The sequence below is a fragment of the Palaemon carinicauda genome, chromosome 5 (assembly GCF_036898095.1).
Source record: "Palaemon carinicauda isolate YSFRI2023 chromosome 5, ASM3689809v2, whole genome shotgun sequence".
Classification (NCBI taxonomy): domain Eukaryota; kingdom Metazoa; phylum Arthropoda; class Malacostraca; order Decapoda; family Palaemonidae; genus Palaemon; species Palaemon carinicauda.
In genome coordinates this window covers 169,384,992-169,409,109 of record NC_090729.1, presented here as the reverse complement: position 1 = coordinate 169,409,109, position 24,118 = coordinate 169,384,992, and the positions used below count along the sequence as shown (strand labels likewise).

General features: G+C 38.0%; 1 protein-coding gene across 2 annotated transcripts in view; it reads left to right on the top strand.

The window, feature by feature from the left end:
• The window catches only part of LOC137641604 (C2 domain-containing protein 5), a 202,801-nt gene that overhangs the window by 53,537 nt on the left and 125,146 nt on the right, over positions 1-24,118 (top strand). For both annotated transcript variants that reach the window (XM_068374324.1, XM_068374323.1), the window contains exons 7-10: positions 15,293-17,724; positions 18,273-18,443; positions 19,007-19,175; positions 20,560-20,872. In XM_068374324.1, the coding sequence (XP_068230425.1) occupies positions 15,293-17,724; positions 18,273-18,443; positions 19,007-19,175; positions 20,560-20,872 (3,085 nt within the window). The remainder of the gene's footprint in view (positions 1-15,292; positions 17,725-18,272; positions 18,444-19,006; positions 19,176-20,559; positions 20,873-24,118) is intronic.

The following is a 24,118-nucleotide window of genomic DNA, read 5'->3' as shown; positions in this document are numbered from 1 at the left end:
AAAAATACTACTATCAGTCTAATTATTGGGCCAATTCCTTACCAATGGGTATCACTTTTGGTGATAATACTGTTGACTTGAAGATGTTTACTTTATAAATGCAGAATTCACGATATTCTGTAAAAATTCCCGTAGTGTGAAAATAGTGATACTGTAAAAGATTTTAAAGTGAAAGAAACTAATCCAAAAGTGGAGGAGAGATCTCAAAAATAGACATCTAAGCACTAAGCTCTTTAAAGATCACAGCAAAGGTAGATCACAAAAATGACTATTGATTGAGACATACCAAATGATCCAGATGGTGCATATGCAGTGAGGTGAGCATTTAGGACATTGATGTACACGTATAGATTTCTTTTATTGGTTAAGCGAATGTTGGTGAAAGTTACTGTCTTCCTGTTTGTATATGGTAATTCTTGCGAGTTTCATAACCAGGCTATCTTACCTAAATGCCGTATTTACGATTATTTACTACTGTATACAGTACTTATGCCATTCAAAACTAGTAAATAAATATTTATATTCTATTTCCTATTGTCTTCACAAAATGTGCTTGCAAAGTTTACTGCCAAGTATTATCTTTCATCAGGCATCCGCTGACTGTTTCTTTTGCAACTACTGTTGAAAATATGGACAGCTATTTGTACAGAAAAAACTATGAAAAGGTTCTTGCAAAGAAGTAAATGTATTAAAATCTGATTTATTTAAATGGTTATGAAAATCATTACAGTACTAAGAGACATTTCATCAAACACATTTACTTTTAATATTTACTTAGCAATGTTCCCTAACTTTAGCAAGAAACTCCCTTTAATTGGTTGAGTTTTATATTTTGTTCACAAATACATAATGCTTCGATGCTGATTTTAAATATTACTTATTTGTTTTATACATTGCTTTTAAATGCATGTGTTTGTAATATACCATATCATAGATTTTTACTTTTGAAAGCTAATATTGAACAATATTCACATGTCGGTTGTACTAGTGAGAAACATAACATAAATTTTTGGCTTCAGATTGAATATGACTATACTTTGTTTGTAATGGTTGTCTTTGCTTATGTTGCAACCCCCTAGAATTAGTAAAAGGAAATCAGATCTTTAAAATTCCTATGATGCAAGAGTGTTTTTGGTTATGTTCTTATAGGTCTCTCTCTCTCTCTCTCTCTCTCTCTCTCTCTCTCTCTCTCTCTCTCTCTCTCTCTCTCTCTCTCTCTCTCTCTCTCTCTCTCTCTGTGTGTGCGTGCGTTTCTGTGCATTCAAAATTCTTAAAGGAATAGCAAATGTAGATTACAACAATCTATTTATGCTTAGCACAGATCAGTCCAGAGGTAATGGATACAAACTGGAATTGCAAAGATACAACACCACTCAATGTGGTAATTTCTTTACATACAAAATAGCAAATACTGTACATGGAACAGACTTCCAGTGGATGTAGTAAACAGTAACATGGTGAACGAGTTCAAGAATAAGTTTAAGGATATCAGAAAAACCAAATCGCTTTACTAAAGAGTAAATGGAGTCTCCCCGGATGGATTAAAAAGTCTTTGAGGCATTGAAAATCCTTGTAACACACACACACACACACACACACACACACTCTCTCTCTCTCTCTCTCTCTCTCTCTCTCTCTCTCTCTCTCTCTCTCTCTCTCTCTCTCTCTCTCACACAATAAGTAGCTTGAAAACATAAATTCAAGATAAACAAAACAGTAATTCATCCTCCTTATGAGGTTATCTATTTTTAATAAAGATAAGCAGATTGAAGAATAGTAGTACTGATTGAAAAATACAGCGGTCATTGCCATTGTATGGCTAGGGGAATTGCAGATAAATGAGTGATTACTGTATATGGAGGGAGATATCTGCTGGCAGAGTGACAGCATTGTACATGGTTTCCAGTTAGGTAAGAAGTAATTGCATTTGGGAGGCTAGTCGTAATTGTATGCGATACATTGCATTTGGGAGGATAGTCGTAATTGTATGCGATACATTGCATTTGGGAGGATAGTCGTAATTGTATGCGATACATTGCATTTGGGAGGCTAGTCGTAATTGTATGCGATGTATTGAATTTGGGAGGATAGTCGTAATTGTATGCGATGTATTTCATTTGGGAGGATAGTCGTAATTGTATGCGATGTATTGCATTTGGGAGGATAGTCGTAATTGTATGCGATGTATTTCATTTGGGAGGATAGTCGTAATTGTATGCGATGTATTGCATTTGGGAGGATAGTCGTAATTGTATGCGATACATTGCATTTGGGAGGCTAGTCGTAATTGTATGCGATGTATTGCATTTGGGAGGATAGTCGTAATTGTATGCGATGTATTGCATTTGGGAGGCTAGTCGTAATTGTATGCGATGTATTTCATTTGGGAGGCTAGTCGTAATTGTATGCGATGTATTGCATTTGGGAGGCTAGTCGTAATTGTATGCGATACCATTGCATTTGGGAGGCTAGTCGTAATTGTATGCGATGTATTGCATTTGGGAGGATAGTCGTAATTGTATGCGATGTATTTCATTTGGGAGGCTAGTCGTAATTGTATGCGATGTATTTCATTTGGGAGGCTAGTCGTAATTGTATGCGATGTATTGCATTTGGGAGGATAGTCTTAATTGTATGCGATACATTGCATTTGGGAGGCTAGTCGTAATTGTATGCGATGTATTGCATTTGGGAGGATAGTCGTAATTGTATGCGATACATTGCATTTGGGAGGCTAGTCGTAATTGTATGCGATGTATTGCATTTGGGGGGATAGTCGTAATTGTATGCGATGTATTTCATTTGGGAGGCTAGTCATAATTGTATGCGATGTATTGCATTTGGGAGGATAGTCGTAATTGTATGCGATGTATTTCATTTGGGAGGCTAGTCGTAATTGTATGCGATGTATTGCATTTGGGAGGATAGTCGTAATTGTATGCGATGTATTGCATTTGGGAGGCTAGTCGTAATTGTATGCGATATATTGCATTTGGGAGGATAGTCGTAATTGTATGCGATGTATTTCATTTGGGAGGCTAGTCGTAATTGTATGCGATGTATTGCATTTGGGAGGCTAGTCGTAATTGTATGCAATGTATTGCATTTGGGAGGCTAGTCGTAATTGTATGCGATACATTGCATTTGGGAGGCTAGTCGTAATTGTATGCGATGTATTGCATTTGGGAGGATAGTCGTAATTGTATGCGATACATTGCATTTGGGAGGCTAGTAGTAATTGTATGCGATGTGTTGCATTTGGGAGGCTAGTTGTAATTGTATGCGATGTATTTCATTTGGGAGGCTAGTCGTAATTGTATGCGATGTATTTCATTTGGGAGGCTAGTCGTAATTTTATGCGATGTATTGCATTTGGGAGGAGAGTCTTAATTGTATGCGATGTATTGCATTTGGGAGGCTAGTCGTAATTGTATGCGATGTATTGCATTTGGGAGGATAGTCGTAATTGTTTGCGATACATTGCATTTGGGAGGCTAGTCGTAATTGTATGCGATGTATTGCATTTGGGAGGATAGTCGTAATTGTATGCGATTTATTTCATTTGGGAGGCTAGTCGTAATTGTATGCGATGTATTTCATTTGGGAGGCTACAGTAGTCATAATTGTATGCGATACATTGTATTTGGGAGGCTAGTCGTAATTGTATGCGATGTATTGCATTTGGGAGGATAGTCATAATTGTATGCGATGTATTTCATTTGGGAGGCTAGTCGTAATTGTATGCGATGTATTTCATTTGGGAGGCTAGTCGTAATTGTATGCGATGTATTGCATTTGGGAGGATAGTCTTAATTGTATGCGATACATTGCATTTGGGAGGCTAGTCGTAATTGTATGCGATACATTGCATTTGGGAGGCTAGTCGTAATTGTATGCGATGTATTGCATTTGGGAGGATAGTCGTAATTGTATGTGATGTATTTCATTTGGGAGGCTAGTCGTAATTGTATGCGATGTGTTGCATTTGGGAGGCTACAGTAGTCGTAATTGTATGCGATACATTGCATTTGGGAGGCTAGTCATAATTGTATGCGATACATTGCATTTGGGAGGCTAGTCGTAATTGTATGCGATGTATTGCATTTGGGAGGATAGTCGTAATTGTATGCGATGTATTTCATTTGGGAGGCTAGTCGTAATTGTATGCGATGTATTGCATTTGGGAGGATAGTCGTAATTGTATGCGATGTATTGCATTTGGGAGGATAGTCGTAATTGTATGCCATGTATTTCATTTGGGAGGCTAGTCGTAATTGTATGCGATTTATTTCAATTGGGAGGCTACAGTAGTCGTAATTGTATGCGATACATTGCATTTGGGAGGCTAGTCGTAATTGTATGCGATACATTGCATTTGGGAGGCTAGTCGTAATTGTATGCGATTTATTGCATTTGGGAGGATAGTCGTAATTGTATGCGATGTATTTCATTTGGGAGGCTAGTCGTAATTGTATGCGATGTATTGCATTTGGGAGGCTAGTCGTAATTGTATGCGATGTATTGCATTTGGGAGGATAGTCGTAATTGTATGCGATGTATTTCATTTGGGAGGCTAGTCGTAATTGTATGCGATGTATTGCATTTGGGAGGATAGTCTTAATTGTATGCGATACATTGCATTTGGGAGGCTAGTCGTAATTGTATGCGATGTATTGCATTTGGGAGGATAGTCGTAATTGTATGCGATGTATTGCAATTGGGAGGATAGTCTTAATTGTATGCGATGTATTGCATTTGGGAGGATAGTCGTAATTGTATGCGATGTATTGTATTTGAGAGGATAGTCGTAATTGTATGCGATGTATTGCATTTGGGAGGATAGTTGTAATTTTATGCGATACATTGCATTTGGGAGGATAGTTGTAATTATATGCGATGTATTGCATTTGGGAGGATAGTCATAATTGTATGCGATGTATTGCATTTGGGAGGATAGTCGTAATTGTATGCGATGTATTGCATTTGGGAGGATAGTCTTAATTGTATGCGATACATTGCATTTGGGAGGCTAGTCGTAATTGTATGCGATGTATTGCATTTGGGAGGATAGTCGTAATTGTATGCGATACATTGCATTTGGGAGGCTAGTCGTAATTGTATGCGATGTATTGCATTTGGGAGGATAGTCGTAATTGTATGCGATACATTGCATTTGGGAGGCTAGTCGTAATTGTATGCGATACATTGCATTTGGGAGGATAGTCGTAATTGTATGCGATACATTGCATTTGGGAGGCTAGTCGTAATTGTATGCGATACATTGCATTTGGGAGGATAGTCGTAATTGTATGCGATACATTGCATTTGGGAGGCTAGTCGTAATTGTATGCGATACATTGCATTTGGGAGGATAGTCGTAATTGTATGCGATACATTGCATTTGGGAGGCTACTCGTAATTGTATGCGATACATTGCATTTGGGAGGATAGTCGTAATTGTATGCGATACATTGCATTTGGGAGGCTAGTCGTAATTGTATGCGATACATTGCATTTGGGAGGATAGTCGTAATTGTATGCGATACATTGCATTTGGGAGGCTAGTCGTAATTGTATGCGATACATTGCATTTGGGAGGATAGTCGTAATTGTATGCGATGTATTGCATTTGGGAGGCTCCCAAGGGAGGCTAGTCGTAATTGTATGCGATGTATTTCATTTGGGAGGCTAGTCGTAATTGTATGCGATGTATTGCATTTGGGAGGATAGTCGTAATTGTATGCAATGTATTGCATTTGGGAGGCTAGTCGTAATTGTATGCGATGTATTGCATTTGGGAGGCTAGTCGTAATTGTATGCGATGTACTGTATTGCATTTGGGAGGCTAGTCGTAATTGTATGCGATGTATTTCATTTGGGAGGCTAGTCGTAATTTATGCGATGTATTGCATTTGGGAGGCTAGTCGTAATTGTATGCAATGTATTGCATTTGGGAGGCTAGTCGTAATTGTATGCGATGTATTTCATTTGGGAGGCTAGTCGTAATTGTATGCGATGTATTGCATTTGGGAGGCTAGTCGTAATTGTATGCGATGTATTGCATTTGGGAGGCTAGTCGTAATTGTATGCGATGTATTGCATTTGGGAGGCTAGTCGTAATTGTATGCGATGTATTGCATTTGGGAGGCTAGTCGTAATTGTATGCGATGTACTGTATTGCATTTGGGAGGCTAGTCGTAATTGTATGCGATGTATTTCATTTGGGAGGCTAGTCGTAATTGTATGCGATGTATTGCATTTGGGAGGCTAGTCGTAATTGTATGCGATGTATTTCATTTGGGAGGCTAGTCGTAATTGTATGCGATGTATTGCATTTGGGAGGATAGTCGTAATTGTATGCGATACATTGCATTTGGGAGGCTAGTCGTAATTGTATGCGATACATTGCATTTGGGAGGCTAGTCGTAATTGTATGCGATGTATTGCATTTGGGAGGCTAGTCGTAATTGTATGCGATGTACTGTATTGCATTTGGGAGGCTAGTCGTAATTGTATGCGATGTATTTCATTTGGGAGGCTAGTCGTAATTGTATGCGATGTATTGCATTTGGGAGGCTAGTCGTAATTGTATGCGATGTATTTCATTTGGGAGGCTAGTCGTAATTGTATGCGATGTATTGCATTTGGGAGGATAGTCGTAATTGTATGCGATGTATTGCATTTGGGAGGATAGTCGTAATTGTATGCGATACATTGCATTTGGGAGGATAGTCGTAATTGTATGCGATACATTGCATTTGGGAGGATAGTCGTAATTGTATGCGATGTATTGCATTTGGGAGGCTAGTCGTAATTGTATGCGATGTATTGCATTTGGGAGGATAGTCGTAATTGTATGCGATGTATTGCATTTGGGAGGATAGTCGTAATTGTATGCGATACATTGCATTTGGGAGGATAGTCGTAATTGTATGCGATACATTGCATTTGGGAGGATAGTCGTAATTGTATGCGATGTATTGCATTTGGGAGGATAGTCGTAATTGTATGCGATGTATTGCATTTGGGAGGCTAGTCGTAATTGTATGCGATACATTGCATTTGGGAGGATAGTCATAATTGTATGCGATACATTGCATTTGGGAGGCTAGTCGTAATTGTATGCGATATATTGCATTTGGGAGGATAGTCGTAATTGTATGCGATGTATTGCATTTGGGAGGCTAGTCGTAATTGTATGCGATATATTGCATTTGGGAGGATAGTCGTAATTGTATGCGATGTATTGCATTTGGGAGGATAGTCGTAATTGTATGCGATGTATTGCATTTGGGAGGCTAGTCGTAATTGTATGCGATACATTGCATTTGGGAGGATAGTCGTAATTGTATGCGATACATTGCATTTGGGAGGCTAGTCGTAATTGTATGCGATGTATTGCATTTGGGAGGCTAGACGTAATTGTATGCGATGTATTGCATTTGGGAGGATAGTCGTAATTGTGTGTGATACATTGCATTTGGGAGGCTAGTCGTAATTGTATGCGATGTATTGCATTTGGGAGGATAGTCGTAATTGTATGCGATACATTGCATTTGGGAGGCTAGTCGTAATTGTATGCGATACATTGCATTTGGGAGGCTAGTCGTAATTGTATGCGATGTATTGCATTTGGGAGGATAGTCGTAATTGTATGCGATACATTGCATTTGGGAGGCTAGTCGTAATTGTATGCGATACATTGCATTTGGGAGGATAGTCGTAATTGTATGCGATACATTGCATTTGGGAGGATAGTTGTAATTGTATGCGATGTATTGCATTTGGGAGGATGGTCTTAATTGCATGCGATACATTGCATTTGGGAGGCTAGTCGTAATTGTATGCGATGTATTGCATTTGGGAGGATGGTCGTAATTGTATGCGATGTATTTCATTTGGGAGGCTAGTCGTAATTGTATGCGATGGGTTTGCATTTACATAATCAATTGTTATTAGAAGGATCGTTTATATGACTTGAAAACTCATCCTTTGAGCCAGCCTGGATCATGATTTAAGGGAGGTCGACCTGCTCCAGAATCCACGTAATAGGGCTGCATATTGAAGCATTGCCTGATTGACAGTACTGTATTAGTGCCTGACATTAACATAGTACCTATTGCTCTTGAAGGACATTGAGTTGAAGCACTATGTCTGCAGTAAGAAAAGTTGTTTTATGTAAGAAATTAAGTTACAGCAATAAAAGGGAAATAGAAAACTGTGCTCACCAGATGTTGTGGTTACTATTCACTAATGATTGCTGACTTGCTGTATATCAGTCTTGAACAAAAGAGAGAGACCAGAGGCAAAGGTTTTGCCTACCTACAGCTAAAGTAGAACACTGTGTCCAAGAATCCATTTGCTGTAGTGGATGGACCAAATGTTCAGTCTCCCTTAGTTGCAGTAACTGTTTTGGAAATCAATAAGAATTGTTTTTTGTGGCCATCTAAAGATAAGACATCATAATCTCTAAAAACATAAGGGTAAAGAAATCTGAGATTTAGGTAATCATGATATTACCGATTGGTACCTCAAGCCATCTGTGAGACCTGGAAAGGATAAAGAAATGAATGCCTGCTTAAGTTTATTGAAACATTGTGTCTAAAGGACATTATTTACCCTGTAAGAAATGGAAGTTTGACTATGGAAAAATTTGTTATCTGGAGAACCCACAATCCCTAATGAAGGAAAGTGTAGATGCAATCTTCGTGACGACAGTCCTGGCAAGTGTAGCTGAACCTTTTGAGCTTCACGAGGCATTTGGCCAATATTGATTGAGAAAAATCATTTTCCCTGGTCAAGTTAGCATAGGCTTGTGAAGCAAACATATAATGATAAAAAAAGCCAGATTCATTAGGAACACTATGGCCAAGCCTCTTAGTTACAAGGAGGTGAGTTTGAAAGCCCCAGTGTTCAAGTCAAGCAAAATGAAAGTATATACTTAAGATATTAGACCATAGACCAGGCATATGACTTTTAAAAAGGCTTAGAAAGGCAAAAAATCATAATTCATGGACAAAAAGTAATTGCCAGTAATAAAGTAAGCTGACACAAACTTTTTTATGAAAATAATTTAAATATTGAAATATCAAGACCATGAGTGAAAGGAAAACTGATGAGGAAATAGGTAATTAACAGGATGTTTGTGAATATAATTTAATTACAGTACAGTATATTGCTAATTTTGTATCGGTTAAGTAGTATAGGTGGTAAGAGTGTAATAGACATTTAAGAAGCGAGGTTCTTGCCAAATTGAAACCCCTGGTCCAAATTCTAACATTTTCTGCAGCTAACCAGCATTTTGTCTTCTTACGTGTACTATTCAGTATTCAAGAATAAAGTTCCTGATATTCAGGAAGACCTTGAATTTGGATAAATAGCTAACGTATTGAGTTTGTAAGTCAAGCAATGTGAGATTTTTTTTTTTCTATATGAAAATAGATCTCATAGCAAAACAACTTTTGTCATTTTAATCTCAATTATACTATAGTATGTAAAAGGCTTTTGCTAATTGAGTTTACATATGTGGTTTAAAGGCCACTCATGAATGGTAGAGGCTATGACACTTCCCTAGCAAGCAGGACAATGCCCTAGAGACTGACCATATATATTATATGATCAGTGCCCAAGACCCCTCTTCACCTAAGCTAGGACCAGGTAGTGGCTGCTGATGAGTCAACAAATAGACCTATAGGCTCCCTCAAACCCCCCAACCTTAGCTCACAAGGAAGTAAGATTGCAGACAATAAAGGAACTAATTAGTCTGTGGGGGACTTGAACCCCCGTCTGGCAAACACCAGGCAGATACGTTATCAATCGGGCCACGACAACCCTTGTTATATTTGGATATATCCTTGCTTTGAATGCTAGTGATGCTTTGTAATTTTCAGGCATAGCACAATGCATTTAGTTTACAAAACTGATGGTTTTGAAATAAAATGATTAAAATTTACAGGTTTTCGTGAGAAAGTCGTCATTTATGTTGGAAGCACTTTATATTAAATTGTAGCTGGAACATTTATGATGAATTCTTTTCCCTGTTAATTTATTATTTTCATCTCAAAATGTTGAATTCTTTTCCCTGGTAACTTATTATTTTCATCTCTAAGGGTTTTCAGATTTTGTGATAATAAAATTCCAGTCTGCATGGCATGAATTTTGTTAATTTTATATTTGTATTGGTAGTTAAGTATTGTTTTGAATAATTTATGAGTAAAGCTGCCTTAAGAAACATCTAATAAAAAAGTTAAATTTTCTTGATTCTTTTTTCTGTATTGATATAATTAGTATGGCTTTGTTGTTGATTGAGAATGGTATGTTGCTTTGTATTCATTAGAAAATGTATTATGTATCAGTGATGGAAGTAAAGTGTATCTGCTCTTTGGTATTGATTGAAATTTAGTGTGATATATTTGCGCTTGCATTTTATGATCTTCCTTTGATGTACTCTACTTATTCTTTTCTTTACTTTCTTTTTTACTTTGTTCGTTAACCTGGATGCATGATTTTAAAAATTCAAGAAGTGTTGAACATTTGTTGAGGCTTAAGTTTAAGAAACTACATGGGAAATTAGAACCAAGCTTGAGTAGCTGCTTAGGAGCTAGCTCACAGTGATTTTATGAATATACACAAAATATTCTGTATTTAGTACTCTACTTTCTTATGTAATTTTCCATGATTGCTGTATTGATGCTTTGCAACAATTGCAAAAGCATTTTTCATTGGTTCTGGTCATCCAAAGAAAATTAGTGTTTAAAACTGATGGAAATAAATGCACTTTATATGGGAGAGTCTTATTTTGTTTGAGGGTCATTATATTGTATGTGGTTGGATATATAACTGTTAGAATGTTGTGAAGTTACCAAAGCTCAAAATATATAGGGTTTTGCATTGCTAATGACTTATGAAAAACTATTTTCCATCCCAAGTACTGTATTATTTGCATAGTAAGTAGCTAAAAAGACTGCCAGAGGAGCTTTATTATTGTATAGTACTGTGATTTTATTTGCTCATGCTTTAAGGCACATTAATAAAACATTTTATTGGCAGGTTTGATACTTGTACATTAACATTTTAAGTAAGCTAAATTATTTGGAAGTTTTGATTAGATGGAATGATAATTGTATTCTAATCAGGGGTACAATTTGCTTTTGTTTTATGTATGCAGCCTTTATGATTTATTACATCTACAATGGAAAAGTAAACAGCATAAACAGATTTAGGTCAAAGTTTAGTGAGTAGAAAGTTAGTTTATGTCAAAATTAGCCTTAATTCTGTGTTGCATTTGCCCAGACATGTATCTTCTGATGCTTTGAAGACAGGAGCAGAACTGGCTTCTTCATTCTTTTGGATGCCTTTTTTGTATTAACTTTGCACAAGAATGTCTCCCACTCTACTTCTGAAGTGTAATTTTTTTTATGTTTACCATTGTTTAAAGCATTTCTTTTCTTATTTTTCATGTTTTTTCCTGAAAAGTAATAATATCCATTAGTTATTGGTTATGTGAAGTTTTCTTGAAAGTACAGTATTCCATGTTAGTAACTTGCATTTTTTTTTTTAGTGTATTGTTTCATATGGATGCTGCCTTTTTTATATGCATCTGCTTTGTCAGTCTTTGTCTCCTCTATGGATGTGATTTCCATTTCCAGGCCAGCTACTCCCTGGTACTTTAAAATATAAATGTTCACAGTTGTCAGTGAGCTATTGAGTTTCTGTGTCCTATAACAGGAAGTCACGAGATTCCCCTCCTGCTTTTTTGGGCTGCGAGTATTTCACTGACAAATAGAGCTAGACCATCTTCAATCAACACCCTCGTGATGTCCTCAACCTCTGCTGCTCCAGTCATTTTGGAAAAGTTTATTTTAAACTGTCCGGCAACTCTGTTTGCCTTATGGAATTTTCTAACGAAGTTGATGAGTAAACAGTTCATATGATGTAGGAAGAGGATTCCTTATAGGAAGAATGGACTTCATTTGGATGTTCATCTTTCGGTGAATTGATTATCTTACGAGAAACCTTTCCCACATGGTAAAGCCAAGAAGATTCTGACAGTAGCAGCAGGGCTTTTGAGCTTCATCTTCCCTCAGTAACTGAAACCATTTATCTAGAAATTTTGGCATTGTCAAGAGAACTCGGGTGTTTTGGATGCTAAATTGACACTTGCTATGTTAGATATACAGTAACAGAGAAGCTCCTGTATATTTTCAGGACTATAGACTTCAAGCAACAGTGATCACAGAGGATCATCAGTTGGAGATGACAGGTGCTTTTTTAACACAGGAAGGAATGTTAGTTCTTGACCAATCCTTCAGCTCTATACATTAAAGTGTAGTTATGTGCATGGTTTATCTCGCTTTCAGAGTGAATTCTTGCAACAGTTCCTTATTGTTTCTATTAACTTCCCCTGATGTTCATATTGTTTCTCTCTGGAAGCTCGTGTTATAATGACATTTATGATATTCAGGGAAATAATTTGAACTTTTGTCTCTCAAAATTTGATGCGAGATGGTTTGTTACCAAAAAAAAAAAAAATAGACTACAAATGAGTAGAATTTTAATCAATTCTATTATTTGAAATTTATCGATTACTTATCTCTCCTTACCCAGTAAGCTCACCTTCATCAAGTTGTGAGTCATTAATATAAACATTAGGGGAGGTTTATGAAAATAAACAGAATTTCAGTAATGACATTTTTTATTTTTATTCTCACCTGATGTTTTTATACTGCCCATTACCACCCTCCTCCCCACTGATATTTTTGTGTCAAGAGGTTAAGGAATACTGTACAGTAGTTATGACTTCAATTGAAGATAAAGGCTGTGTGGCTTGGCTAAGCCATTGTGTTTATTGCCCTTAACTGCTAGATTGTCTCTTTACTCTGCCAGAGGTCTAAGACTCCTGGAAGGAAAGAAAATAGTAAATATTTTAGATTTAGGGATAAACTTTAATATGACCGAGCTTCCAAAGAGAAGTGATATGAACATCAGTGGGGTATAGAAATGAAAAATTTAATTATAAAAATGTCTGTTCCTAAATTTGGGAGTAGTGGAGTTGGTGAAGTAATCCATCGGGAAGGACATACTGCTTGGAATCCATGGACATCCAGGCTGCTTTCTCGCACACCTCAGTGCATTTTTGTCTATAGAAAAGGTATTTTAGTTCTGTGGCCCAGTCTCTGCTCTACATTTCCTTACCTGGAGTTTTTCTTGAATGGAAGTTTGAATGTACTGTCCAGCCTAGGGCAAACCAGAATGACTTGAGTGCCTAAGCTAAGACAGCAGGTTTCTCACAAGGCTTGATTTTTTCTGTAACCTGTGCTATCTAAGTATGCAACTGGCTTAACTACTGCACTGTAATTGTTCAGTGACTACTTTTCACTTGCTAAGGGTAGAAGAGACTTTAGGTATGGTAAGCAACTCTTTTGGGAGAAGAGCACTTAATATTCAGATCATTGTTCTTTAGTCTTGGGTAGTGCCATAGCATTTGTACCATGGTATCCCTTTGTCATGGGTTAGGGATATCATGCTTGAGGGTACACTCGGGCACACTACTCTCTCTTCATTGTTTATATATTACAGCTCTATTCTTAAGTTGTTACTGATATCAAGGTATGTTATTTCTTACTTTTTGGCTTTTCTCCTCTTTTGAATTCAATACATCAGAAGATTCATATCTGGGAATGAGAGACTACAAATTATGGCCAGTTGTGGTTGCTGGATTTGTATGAAAGTATAGTAGTTTAATCTTATGAAATTACTTTATTCATCTTTAGAAAATCATTCTTATAAAGATAATTGTTTTGTCAATTAGGAATTTCCATTCATGCAAAATATTTTTTTTTTTTTTTTAAATATATGTAAATTTTGTTGGGATTCAGGCAAATGAGTTGTAGATAGTCAGCTTGAGTTTGGTGACATTCTGGAATATTCTGTTCATATACCAAGGTCATCCTTTTGGTACTTCAGTATTTTATATGCTCTGCTCAGTCAGGAATTTTAAAGAAAAATTTATTTCATAACATCTGTCTTCATCTATATCGATGGTGATGGATAGCAGGGAATTTCAGTACAGTATATCATTTCTTAAAGCCTATGGATTCTGTTTGATTATATTCAGCTTGGTTATTTGAATGGGAATAATTTACTATTCATTACTACAGTAGTTTGGAGGATTTTACATCATATGAAATGTTGCTTAGCCCAGTTAGGTTCATTATAGGAGGAAGATTTGTCATTATATAGAAGCCCTCTATCATATTACACAACTCATCCTCAATTTCATGTTGTACCTATGCTCTTGTTAACATTGGAACTCGCCAAAACAAATATCTTTCTTTTCATGATAGTTTGTTGGTCAGTGGGATTTTGCTAATGATTTCTCATATTTATTGGCCCTGCAGTAAAGATACACTATGTCTTATTGAATATAGGGTGAAAGCTACAAAATAAGAAAACATTATTTAAAATAAAACTTAGTAACTGTATTTTAGTTTATTTTTTGGCTATGATTTATTTTTTTTTTTTACAAACAAGTGATAGTAAAAGAAAATAAATATCTTCTAATATTTTGTATGACTGCATTTTAAAGTACTTTACATGCAATATTTAAAGATTTAGTAAATTGTTTTGTTTTTAGTTTTTACCGAACCAGAGCTCACATGAATATTTTTGGCCGGGAAATTGTTTAGATATTACTTCAGGCTCATATGATATAAAGAAATTTCCCAATATTCTGGTCATATGCATTCTTGGAGGAAAGGGGGTTTGTTACCTCTGGAAAAAATTTATTTTTTTTCCACTTATTTCATTAGTCATTTCATTCAGGTAGGTCCCTCATTTATTGCTTCTTTGACTTTCTCTTGCCTTTTCTTTGAATAAGGAGGTATATATTCAATAAAGACTCCATATTAGTCTCTTATCTTTACAAAATATATCAAGGTGATTGTACTACTAGTAGAACTCTTGTGCAATGAGAAATAAGAGGTTTTAGAGTTTTTCTGTTAGTTTCATAGTGCGATTTACCGTTTATATTTGTTCAATGTGCAAGTTTCATCCTTTATGTTACAATTTCTTGGGTGATTTGATTAATTTGCTGTTTTTTTTTTTCTTTCCTTCCCTTTTCCCTGCTCCGGACCTGCTGAAATTGTATTGTATTGTATTTAAAACCATATGTAACATTTAACTTATCTTGATGACACAAATAACGGGCTTAACTCAATTTGTGTTTTTATTCAATTTGTCCTGTATTAACATATTTTAACACTTGCTGTTGATATCCTTATGAAACCATTAGTGGTGAAGATGAATTTGTGCTAGAGAACATGTATGTTGCTGTGCCAAACTCAGATAGACCAATGCCAATATCTGTTGTTCATCTTCCAACAAGGCACTCTTCCACTGGCCAAGACCCTCTGTCTTCATTATGGTTTTCACAGCCACCAGTAGACTCAAGATCAAGTACTAAGAGTAACTCCTCCTCTTCTATTCATTCTCAGTATCCCCCTCAGTGGCTTGACCTCATGGTAAATCCATCATCTGACCAGAATAAGCAACTTCCAGGGCAGGCAGCTCTGACTAATGCCAGAAGAATGATAATGGGATTACCTCTTGTACGGCGCAAGCGCTCTGGGACAGTCACTCAGCATCCTCCAGTTTATCTTCAACGCAATTCTAATTTTCCCCATAGTAGTGTGTTTCATCATCATCATCATCATAGAACTGATGGAGGTTACTTGAAACACTGCAAACCAAAGCATTCTTGGCCAGTTCATAACACCAGTCCAACCAAGTCTTATAACTGGTCAGGAATTCATTCTGGGAATCGTGGTAGCAAAGATTCCTTAAAAGCAGGCCTAAAAAAAACTGCCCAAAGAGTGATGAAATTAAGAGGTTCCCTGGAAAAGTCTCAAAGTTTTGATTCTAGTCCTCTAAAAGCAAACCTAGGTTTTATGGCCAAAAGTGCAAGTTTAAGGTTGGGTTCAAAAGTTCAAAGTCCTGTTGGAAAATTGTTAGGTAAGTCTCAGGAAAAATCAAAGGTGCCGAAATCAAGAAGTGCAAGGGAATCTGTCGCATCTCCTGATGACTGTATAGAAGAATGGGATCTTGATTCTCCTGATGTTGAAGTCATTGGCCTTGAAGGAGAGGATACAACTACTCAGTATTCTGATGAAGATGACATTGGTCAAGAAATTACACATATTGAATATTCGTACAAGACCTTGTCTAATGCTTTTTCTGACCCTACCTTGAATAAAAGTGTTTTTGCAATGCAAAGTTACCCAGAGATGAATGCTTCACTTGGGCCAATTCAATTCATTTCATCTGATGAGGATACCTGTAGTTCTGATCCTGTATCTTCAGACTTCAGTAGTCCAGAACATGAGATGAAATCCCCAGTCACTAGCCATACTAATTTGTCACCTCATAAATTTTATATGAGTGAGGAAGAGCTTACATCCCAGAGCTCTCTGGAAAGTCATTTCACAGGTCCTGTAGATGTAAGTGATCTTCATACCTCACGTGCATCACTTGAAATCCACAGATTAGAACAAGGAACCCCACCTCAGTTAAATGCAGAATATAAATGTAACAGTTACTGTGTTGGAGAATCTAGTAGATCAATAGATCAGTTTCCTCCTTTGCAGGGAAACCAGTCTGATCTCTGTCAGCCATATTCAATCCCAACTCCACTGATAGCAATTGATGAGCATGAAGCATCATCATACGTTGAGTCCTCTCCTAAAAGGGTCCTCTGCCATGAGAGAAAAAGTGGTATCAAGATGTTTGTTAAACAGAGCAATATAGATGAAAAGGAAATTAATTATGCTGATACAAGTCCTACTGAAATTATGATTGTTGATGGAAATTCAAGCAACAAGAGAAAGGCATATGAGCTTAGACCAGCAATACTTCATGTTACTTCTGGCACTCTCCCTAATATAGCAGTCACTCCCTCAAGTCCAGTCCTTCCTTCTAAAATTAGAACTACCTTAGAAGGTACCTTAGAGGAGATCGCCCAATGTGATGCAATGGATTTAACCCTCACTTCAGTGACAAATAATGAAGTTGGATTAACAGAGGCAGTTAAAGATAGTGAGGATGAAAGTGAAAGTTCAGCAATAGCAGTGCTGTCTGCGTTGGGTATATCTAATTCTAATCACCTTAGTGCATCCACGGTTAATTCTCCTCCTCCACCTTCTCCTCCCTCTCTCCATGCTTCATATTCTGACTCCTTTATCAATCCTGGCTCCTCTTCCTTGGTCGTTACTCCTTCTGCATCAGGTTATTTATCTTCCTCTTCATCTTCACCTTCATTTCAACATGTAGCTAGCAGTGTGAGCATGGATGGTGACTTGCTTCATTGTGCTGTAGATGTAGCTGCTAAGTGTACCTCCCACCCTGTGTACATCTCTAGCTTAGATATGCTAGTGGACGCACGACCTGGCTCAGCATCGATGGTAGGCTCTCCGAAGCGTTCCTCTCGTAGTCGTCATACTAGTGGGTGTTACCCCATATCCAGGAGTCCGTTACCTATTGATGCCGATGGTTCTAAGAGCGACAGTGGTGGTGGAGGCAGTTCAGTGGGGATATCAGCTGTAGCAGTGAATGGTGGAGCTCCTACTCATTCTCCAACTCATTCAGGAAAACTAGCAAGTCCTGCTCGCACACCAGGTGTCTCAATCAACAGGCGATCTTCAGATTCTGATCTTTCTATTACTCCTAAGGGTAAGTTTTCATTGTCCAATTTTTATGATCATTTGTATTTTATGATGAGTTTATATTTGTTTATTAATCTTTACTTGTAGCCATTTCCTCACTTCAGCTCTTAATGCTCATAATGTTGTATTTGACTCATTATGGGAGTTGCCCATCAAGCCCATCAAAGATCCAACCCTTGTCACCATTACATTTTAGGCTCAGCATGTGTTCTAGCTTTTAAATCATGTGTAATTTGGGAAATTGAACCTTCAGAAATACACTAGAGTCCTACTATTAAACTATTCAAAGTGCTCTCTCAATAGCAGAAACATCAAATAGATATGTCTATTTGCTGTAATTTTAATATTTAAGTTTTATTAAGTTCTCCTTTTAAGTATATTATATAATATACATATTCAAATTGTCTTTGTTTTTATGTTTGAGCAGAAGCTTGTTATCTAAGCCAGTAGTTATTTGCGTTATGAAATTCTCATTAGCCCGAAGTAATACAAATGACATTCACATGATTTTCAGTAAAGAAACTTTGATATAGACAATTTTTTACTGTATTTCAGGTGGCAGTTTGGCAGGGAGTGGAGGTTCCTCAGGTGGTGGTGGAGGGACGGGCAAAGGTGGAACGCTGACTGGAGTTCATCGACCTGTGATGACGCAGGACTCTTTTGACATGCTCGAATATCCTTTTTTGACAATGAAAAAATTTCCTGCTGGATTTCTTCAGCACCTTGGTATGTACTGTATGTGAATCGTAGAATACTGTACCATGTTACTTTAGCAAATTCTGAATTTTATTGTCACAATGTGGAGAGTTTGACTTTTGTTTATGTATCCCTGGGAAACATGATTTACAGTATTTTTGTAGCATGCATCATTGTCTGAAAAATAAGATGATGGGGTCAACTTATGTAAAAGCCATTAAGGCAACTGTTTTATAGTTGCAAATATGTCTGAAAGATTTTCAATAGAACAATTTTGTATCTTGAAAAAAACTGGCTAGATTGATGAGCTTACTATTGTTATTTTGTATATAAAATATCATCCCTCTTTGTTCAATATAACTTTGTGAAGACAACATTACCCAGACTGGTAGAGTGACAGTTTCTTGAGATATTAATCAGAATTATCCTATAAGGAATTATTGCTTATACAATATTCTGCTATGCTTTACACACTGTAAATGGTAACAGATGTTCTTTTTTCTAACCTTTGGCCCCGGCTACATTGTTTACTGCAATTTACACTCGGTGTAAAATTATTGCTTATAATCAGTCAAGATTGCATTAATTTCCAGGAGGTACTGTGAGTGCACGGTCAGTGAAGTTGTTGGATCGTACGCACACTCCAGAAGAGGTAGAAACTCGTGATAATTGGTGGACGCAGTTACGCATGGAAATACGGTCACATGCTCGTGCGCTGACATGCAATGTAGTTCTTGGATATGAGGAGTTCACAACAATTAGGTACTATATAATAATAATATTGTTTTTCTGGAATGTACTATAACAAGTGAATGACTGTTGTTATAATTACCATCAAAGAATCAATGGAGTTTCTATATAGTTTACCTGAATTGATTTTACAAATCTTCCAAAGTATGCTCTAGAGAATTCTTCCATGCCCATTTTGTAATGAATTATTCTTCCATGCACATTTTGTAATGAATTATTTTTCGGAGGAAGTCAAAGAACTTGAGCATTTCAGTATGAGAGAAGAGTAATTCATGTGGCAGTTACCTTATAATATGTGATTTCTTTATTGAATCCTGCCAGAAAAGTAGATGCTCATTAAGCGTAAGTTGTACTATGTGTACAATGGCTCATTGTGTCCATCATTTAGTTTACTGTGTGTGTAATATATGTGGATGTTCATGTATATTTGATTTGCTTTTGTAGAGTGTATAGGTCTCCTTTCAAAAAGAGAAATCATAAAACTTTAGAAGCAAATTATTCAAGCACTGTGCCAGTAAGATTGCACCATCATTAAATTCAAATTTGATTGCAGTAATGTAAATTCTGGATTTCTTTAGAAGAAAACTGTGATTTGGTCATAAACTACTGTATTGATTCAAATTATCATTGGTCATGGATATTAAACATACACCAAAAATATATGGAAATGAGATTTAAGATATAATGTGATCGTAGAAATGAATGGTAAAATACCTGTTCATATGTGACATTGGTTTTTATATTTGTAGAGATTTTTTTACAAAATAAATAATGTCTTATATATGACTAGACATACTGTTCTCAGTTTGAGAATATAGTTGACCATAAGACTATTCAAGAATCTAGTCACTCACTGTAAAATATAATCAATGATGTGTATTTTAAGGGGAATGTCTTGTAACTCGAAATTAGTTGTCTAATGCTTTGGAAAATTAATGATTTTAGTTCACAATTATCTTTATTCAGCAAATAATTATCTTAATTTCAGCCTAGAACATTATTAAACCTCAGTTGCTACTAAAGGTTTTCCAGAGACTTAAGGTAATGGTGCTTGCTTGAAAGGAAGCTAAAGGTAGAATTTCAGCTGATAACTAGAAGTCTAGCTAACTGGCAATGCTTCCTACCAAAAGTGTTTGTTCATTTAGGGAGGGATTCAGCAAACAAACAGGTAGCAATAGTTTTCGTATTTCATAGGGAATAATGAACAGTTATTCAACTATGCAGTTCTACACTTACCATGATATGTTTTCATTGCATAAACTACTTAGTTGGAAATTATTTCCTTTTTTAAATCAGTTTAATGTAGTAGGTTTGATTTAGTCAAATATTTTATTTCTTTTTAATAGTGAACCATATTTACTAATAATGCTTGGAAATTTATATTGGTTATTTTCAGTGACGAAGTATGTGTCCTTAATGCAACAGGAACGGCAGCTGTCATAAGTCTCCATTACCTTGACTCCGAAACAACTAGTGTGCCAACTACAAGGAGTTATAAGGATGCCATGACTATGTCTTTAGATAGAAAAGATTTTGAGCAGCAACAGCAGCAGTTGCAACAACAGGGGCAGCAGCCACCATCTCAACCCCTGCAACAACCACCCGTTCAACAGCAGCCGTTGACACAGCAACCACAACAGTCACAGCAGGGGCTGCAAACTCAGCCATCTGGGAAGCCATCTTGCAAAGATACTCATTCTGGCTCACAGGTAAGGATTCAGTCATTTTTAAGATAGGTGTTAATAAGTAGTTTATCTTTTAACCTTTATACTGTAACCTCAATTAAGTACAGTACAGTCTTTAAGAAATCAAATGCTGTGTTGTATTCTATAGTTTTTTCCTATTATTATATTTAATTTTTCAAAAGTGTTGTCCATCCCTTTTTTGCTATTTTCTCTCTCTTATCACTTTTCAGACTCAGGTTTTAGGAGTGTGTGCTATTATTTTTCTTTGGTGTCTATAAATGGAAAACAAATTTAAAGCAGAAAGTATTTGGAAGCTTTATTATGGGTGTTTATCTAAAAAGAGAAGCAATGATTTTGTTTGAGTAGGACAAAGGTGATACTCAACTAGCTCAAAAAAAATTTAGTTGTTCCATAACTGGACTACAAACTTATGCTATTTATAAGGGTATTACTTTAGGTGAAGCTGAAAGGACGAGCCATTAAAATTTAGCGAGGGTTAACTACCCATGCCGCTAGTTAGCGGGGGATAGGGGTGGTAGCTATCTACCCCTCTCACTCACACACCTGTGACTACTTCACTTTACTTTTCGCTCGGAGGAAGATCGGTTGTTACCGCTCTTCCTCCTCGCCTATTTTGGACTGCCATTAATCTTCGTCTTTGTAACTTCTACATACAGTATATGAAAACATTCTTAATGTTTTTATATACATGTTGTAAGCTTTCTTTACAGAGTATGTTGCTGTGTGTGTGACAGCGTAGTCCGGCAGGTTCTCAAGAATGGAAAACCTTCCCTTCTGACATTTCTCCCTTGGATATTGGTCATCCCGTTGGTGGATAGCCTTCTGTGTTCTCGGCCGCCGCTGTAGGGGAATCGTATCGTTTGGATGCGCCTCCATTCAGCTGTTTTTGTCTACTATCCCTTTACTTGTCCTTAGAAAGAATTTGCTTGGGGAAGGGTGTGCGGCCCTTTAAGAGCTTGACTTTGATCTTGATCTTTCTCAAGTTCATCGCCGCTTACTTGTGGGCGGCCGGCAGAATACTTTGGGGGGGGGGGGGGGGCACCTTTCCCATTCGCAGGTTAGGTTGCGCTTCTGAATGTTTTTGTTCGTTTATTGAGTAAAATTCTAATTGTTGTAATTTAACGTTGTAGGCCACCGCTACAGCTGAATTAATTAATTGTAATTCTTATTTTGTTACAGTTTTTTAAGCTGCCTCTCTCCTTCTCCCGTTGATGTCGGCCGGGGAAGGGAGTGTGCAATCCTTAATTTGTGTCTGCTCTCTCAGTGGACACCTTTCCCATCCGCAGACTAGGTGTTCCTCCCGGGGGAGTTTTTTTTGTTACATAATTTGTTTTATTTTTCCTCAGTCAGCAATGCTGTTCTTCTTCGTTCGATTAAGATAGCCGACGTAGAAGAGCAGAGCTTTTCATTCCTGGGGAATCTGTTGTCACTGTGCCATCACTTTCCTGTTCTCCTACGCCTTGGGCAGCTCCTGATCAACAAGCTAACCTCGAGGAACTAGCTCCGGCTACGTTTTCTGAGGTAGCGCTCGATGTAGACCTTCAATTTGAACAAGGCTTGCTGATGGGAGGCAAAGAGCGATGCCCAGAGGTCTGCCTCCTGGGGTTGGACTACTTTCCCTTCTGAGGGAGAGTTTTCCTCCCCAATTGTTGGGCTGTTTCTCCCTTCTGAGCAAGAACTTCCCTTCATCATCTCTGTTGTCTCTCCTTTGGGTGATCACCTCTCTCGTTCGCGTTAGAGACACCTCTTCGGAGTCCTAGAGATCTTCCTGCTGAGCAGTCTTCCCTGCAGGGGATTATGATCGTCAGCAGCGAGTTCGCTGAGCTTATGGTCCTCCTTTTTGCCTCAGACATGCCCTTTCACCTTTGGCAAAAGGTCGTCTGTTTGACTCGTCGTCAACTTCAGCCGAACGATCCCCTTAAGAGAATCGTTTAAGGACCTTGTAATATCATAAGCCTGACGAGTCGCGTCAGTCTCGCTGTTCTCCTGCTGGTTACCTCGCCTGTCTCGCCGGACTCTCCTCAGACTCACCGTTTGCCAGCCTTGCGTTGTTTGCTTGTCCAACTCTCATCTCTGACCTCTCAATTGCAAGCTCAATGATCGGCGATCACAAGCTTAGTGATTGCCGACCACTGATCGTCAATAGACATGTTGCTGATCGCCCTTTGCCTGTGACACCTCGGTCTCTCCTCGGCCTCGTAGTCTGCCAACCTTGCGGCGCTTGTCAGACCAGCTCTGCTCGTCAATGAACTCCAGTTTGTGACTCTCCAGCTAGTTCCAGTTACCTGGTCACTCAGCCTTCGTTGACCCATTGGTATGCAATTGTTCATCATTCGACAACAGTTAGCCATTTGTGATCTTCTCTAGCGGTTCACCATTCACCATTGGCTCTTCGATTGCCAGCCTGCCGATTGACGGCTGCTCGCTGCTTGCCAGTTGACCAGGTAGCCTTTGACTGCTCGTCAGTCACCCTCCATTCGTTTGCCGCTCGCCGATGGTTAGTTGTTCGCCGCTCACCGACAGTTAGCCGTTTGCTGCTCACCAACGGTTAGTCGTTCACCGCTCACCAACAGTTAGCCGTTCGCTGCCTGCCTATGGTTCGCTGCTCATCTTCGGCTCACCAATTGCAGAATCGATATCCCGCTGATCTCAGACAGCTCTCTGTTAACTGGTCGCCTCAGGATACAATCTTTCCAGTGGCTGGTAAAGTCCAACTGGAATCAGGCCTTCGATTCCCCGGACATTCTGATCCTCATATAACCAGAGGAACAGTCAGACCTTGAGTGGTGGGTGGCAGACGAGAATCTGCTAAAGGGCGTCAACCTTCTCGTCCTCCCCCTGAACTTGTTGCTCTTCTCAGATGCATCAAAAGAAGGGTGGGGTTCCCATATGCTGTACCACACGATCTCAGGCCTATGGTCAAAGTTCGAAAAGTACCAGCACATCAATCTCTTGAAGATGAGGGCCGCCTTCCTGGCCCTTCAACAGTTCCATCAACTCCTGGCAGACCACTCAGTTGTGGTAATGAGGGACAACACCACAGTTGTGGCTTACATCAACAAGCACGGCGGTACATTTTTGCAGTAGAAATACTGAGATGGGCGGAAGTCCATTCAGTAACACTATCAGCTCACTTCATTCCCGACAAAAGGAATATGCTTGTGGGCAACCTGAGCAGAGCGACTCGAATGAGGGTTCCGAATGGTCTTTGGATCATCCAGAGGTCAATAAAGTCCTGACTTTCTGGGG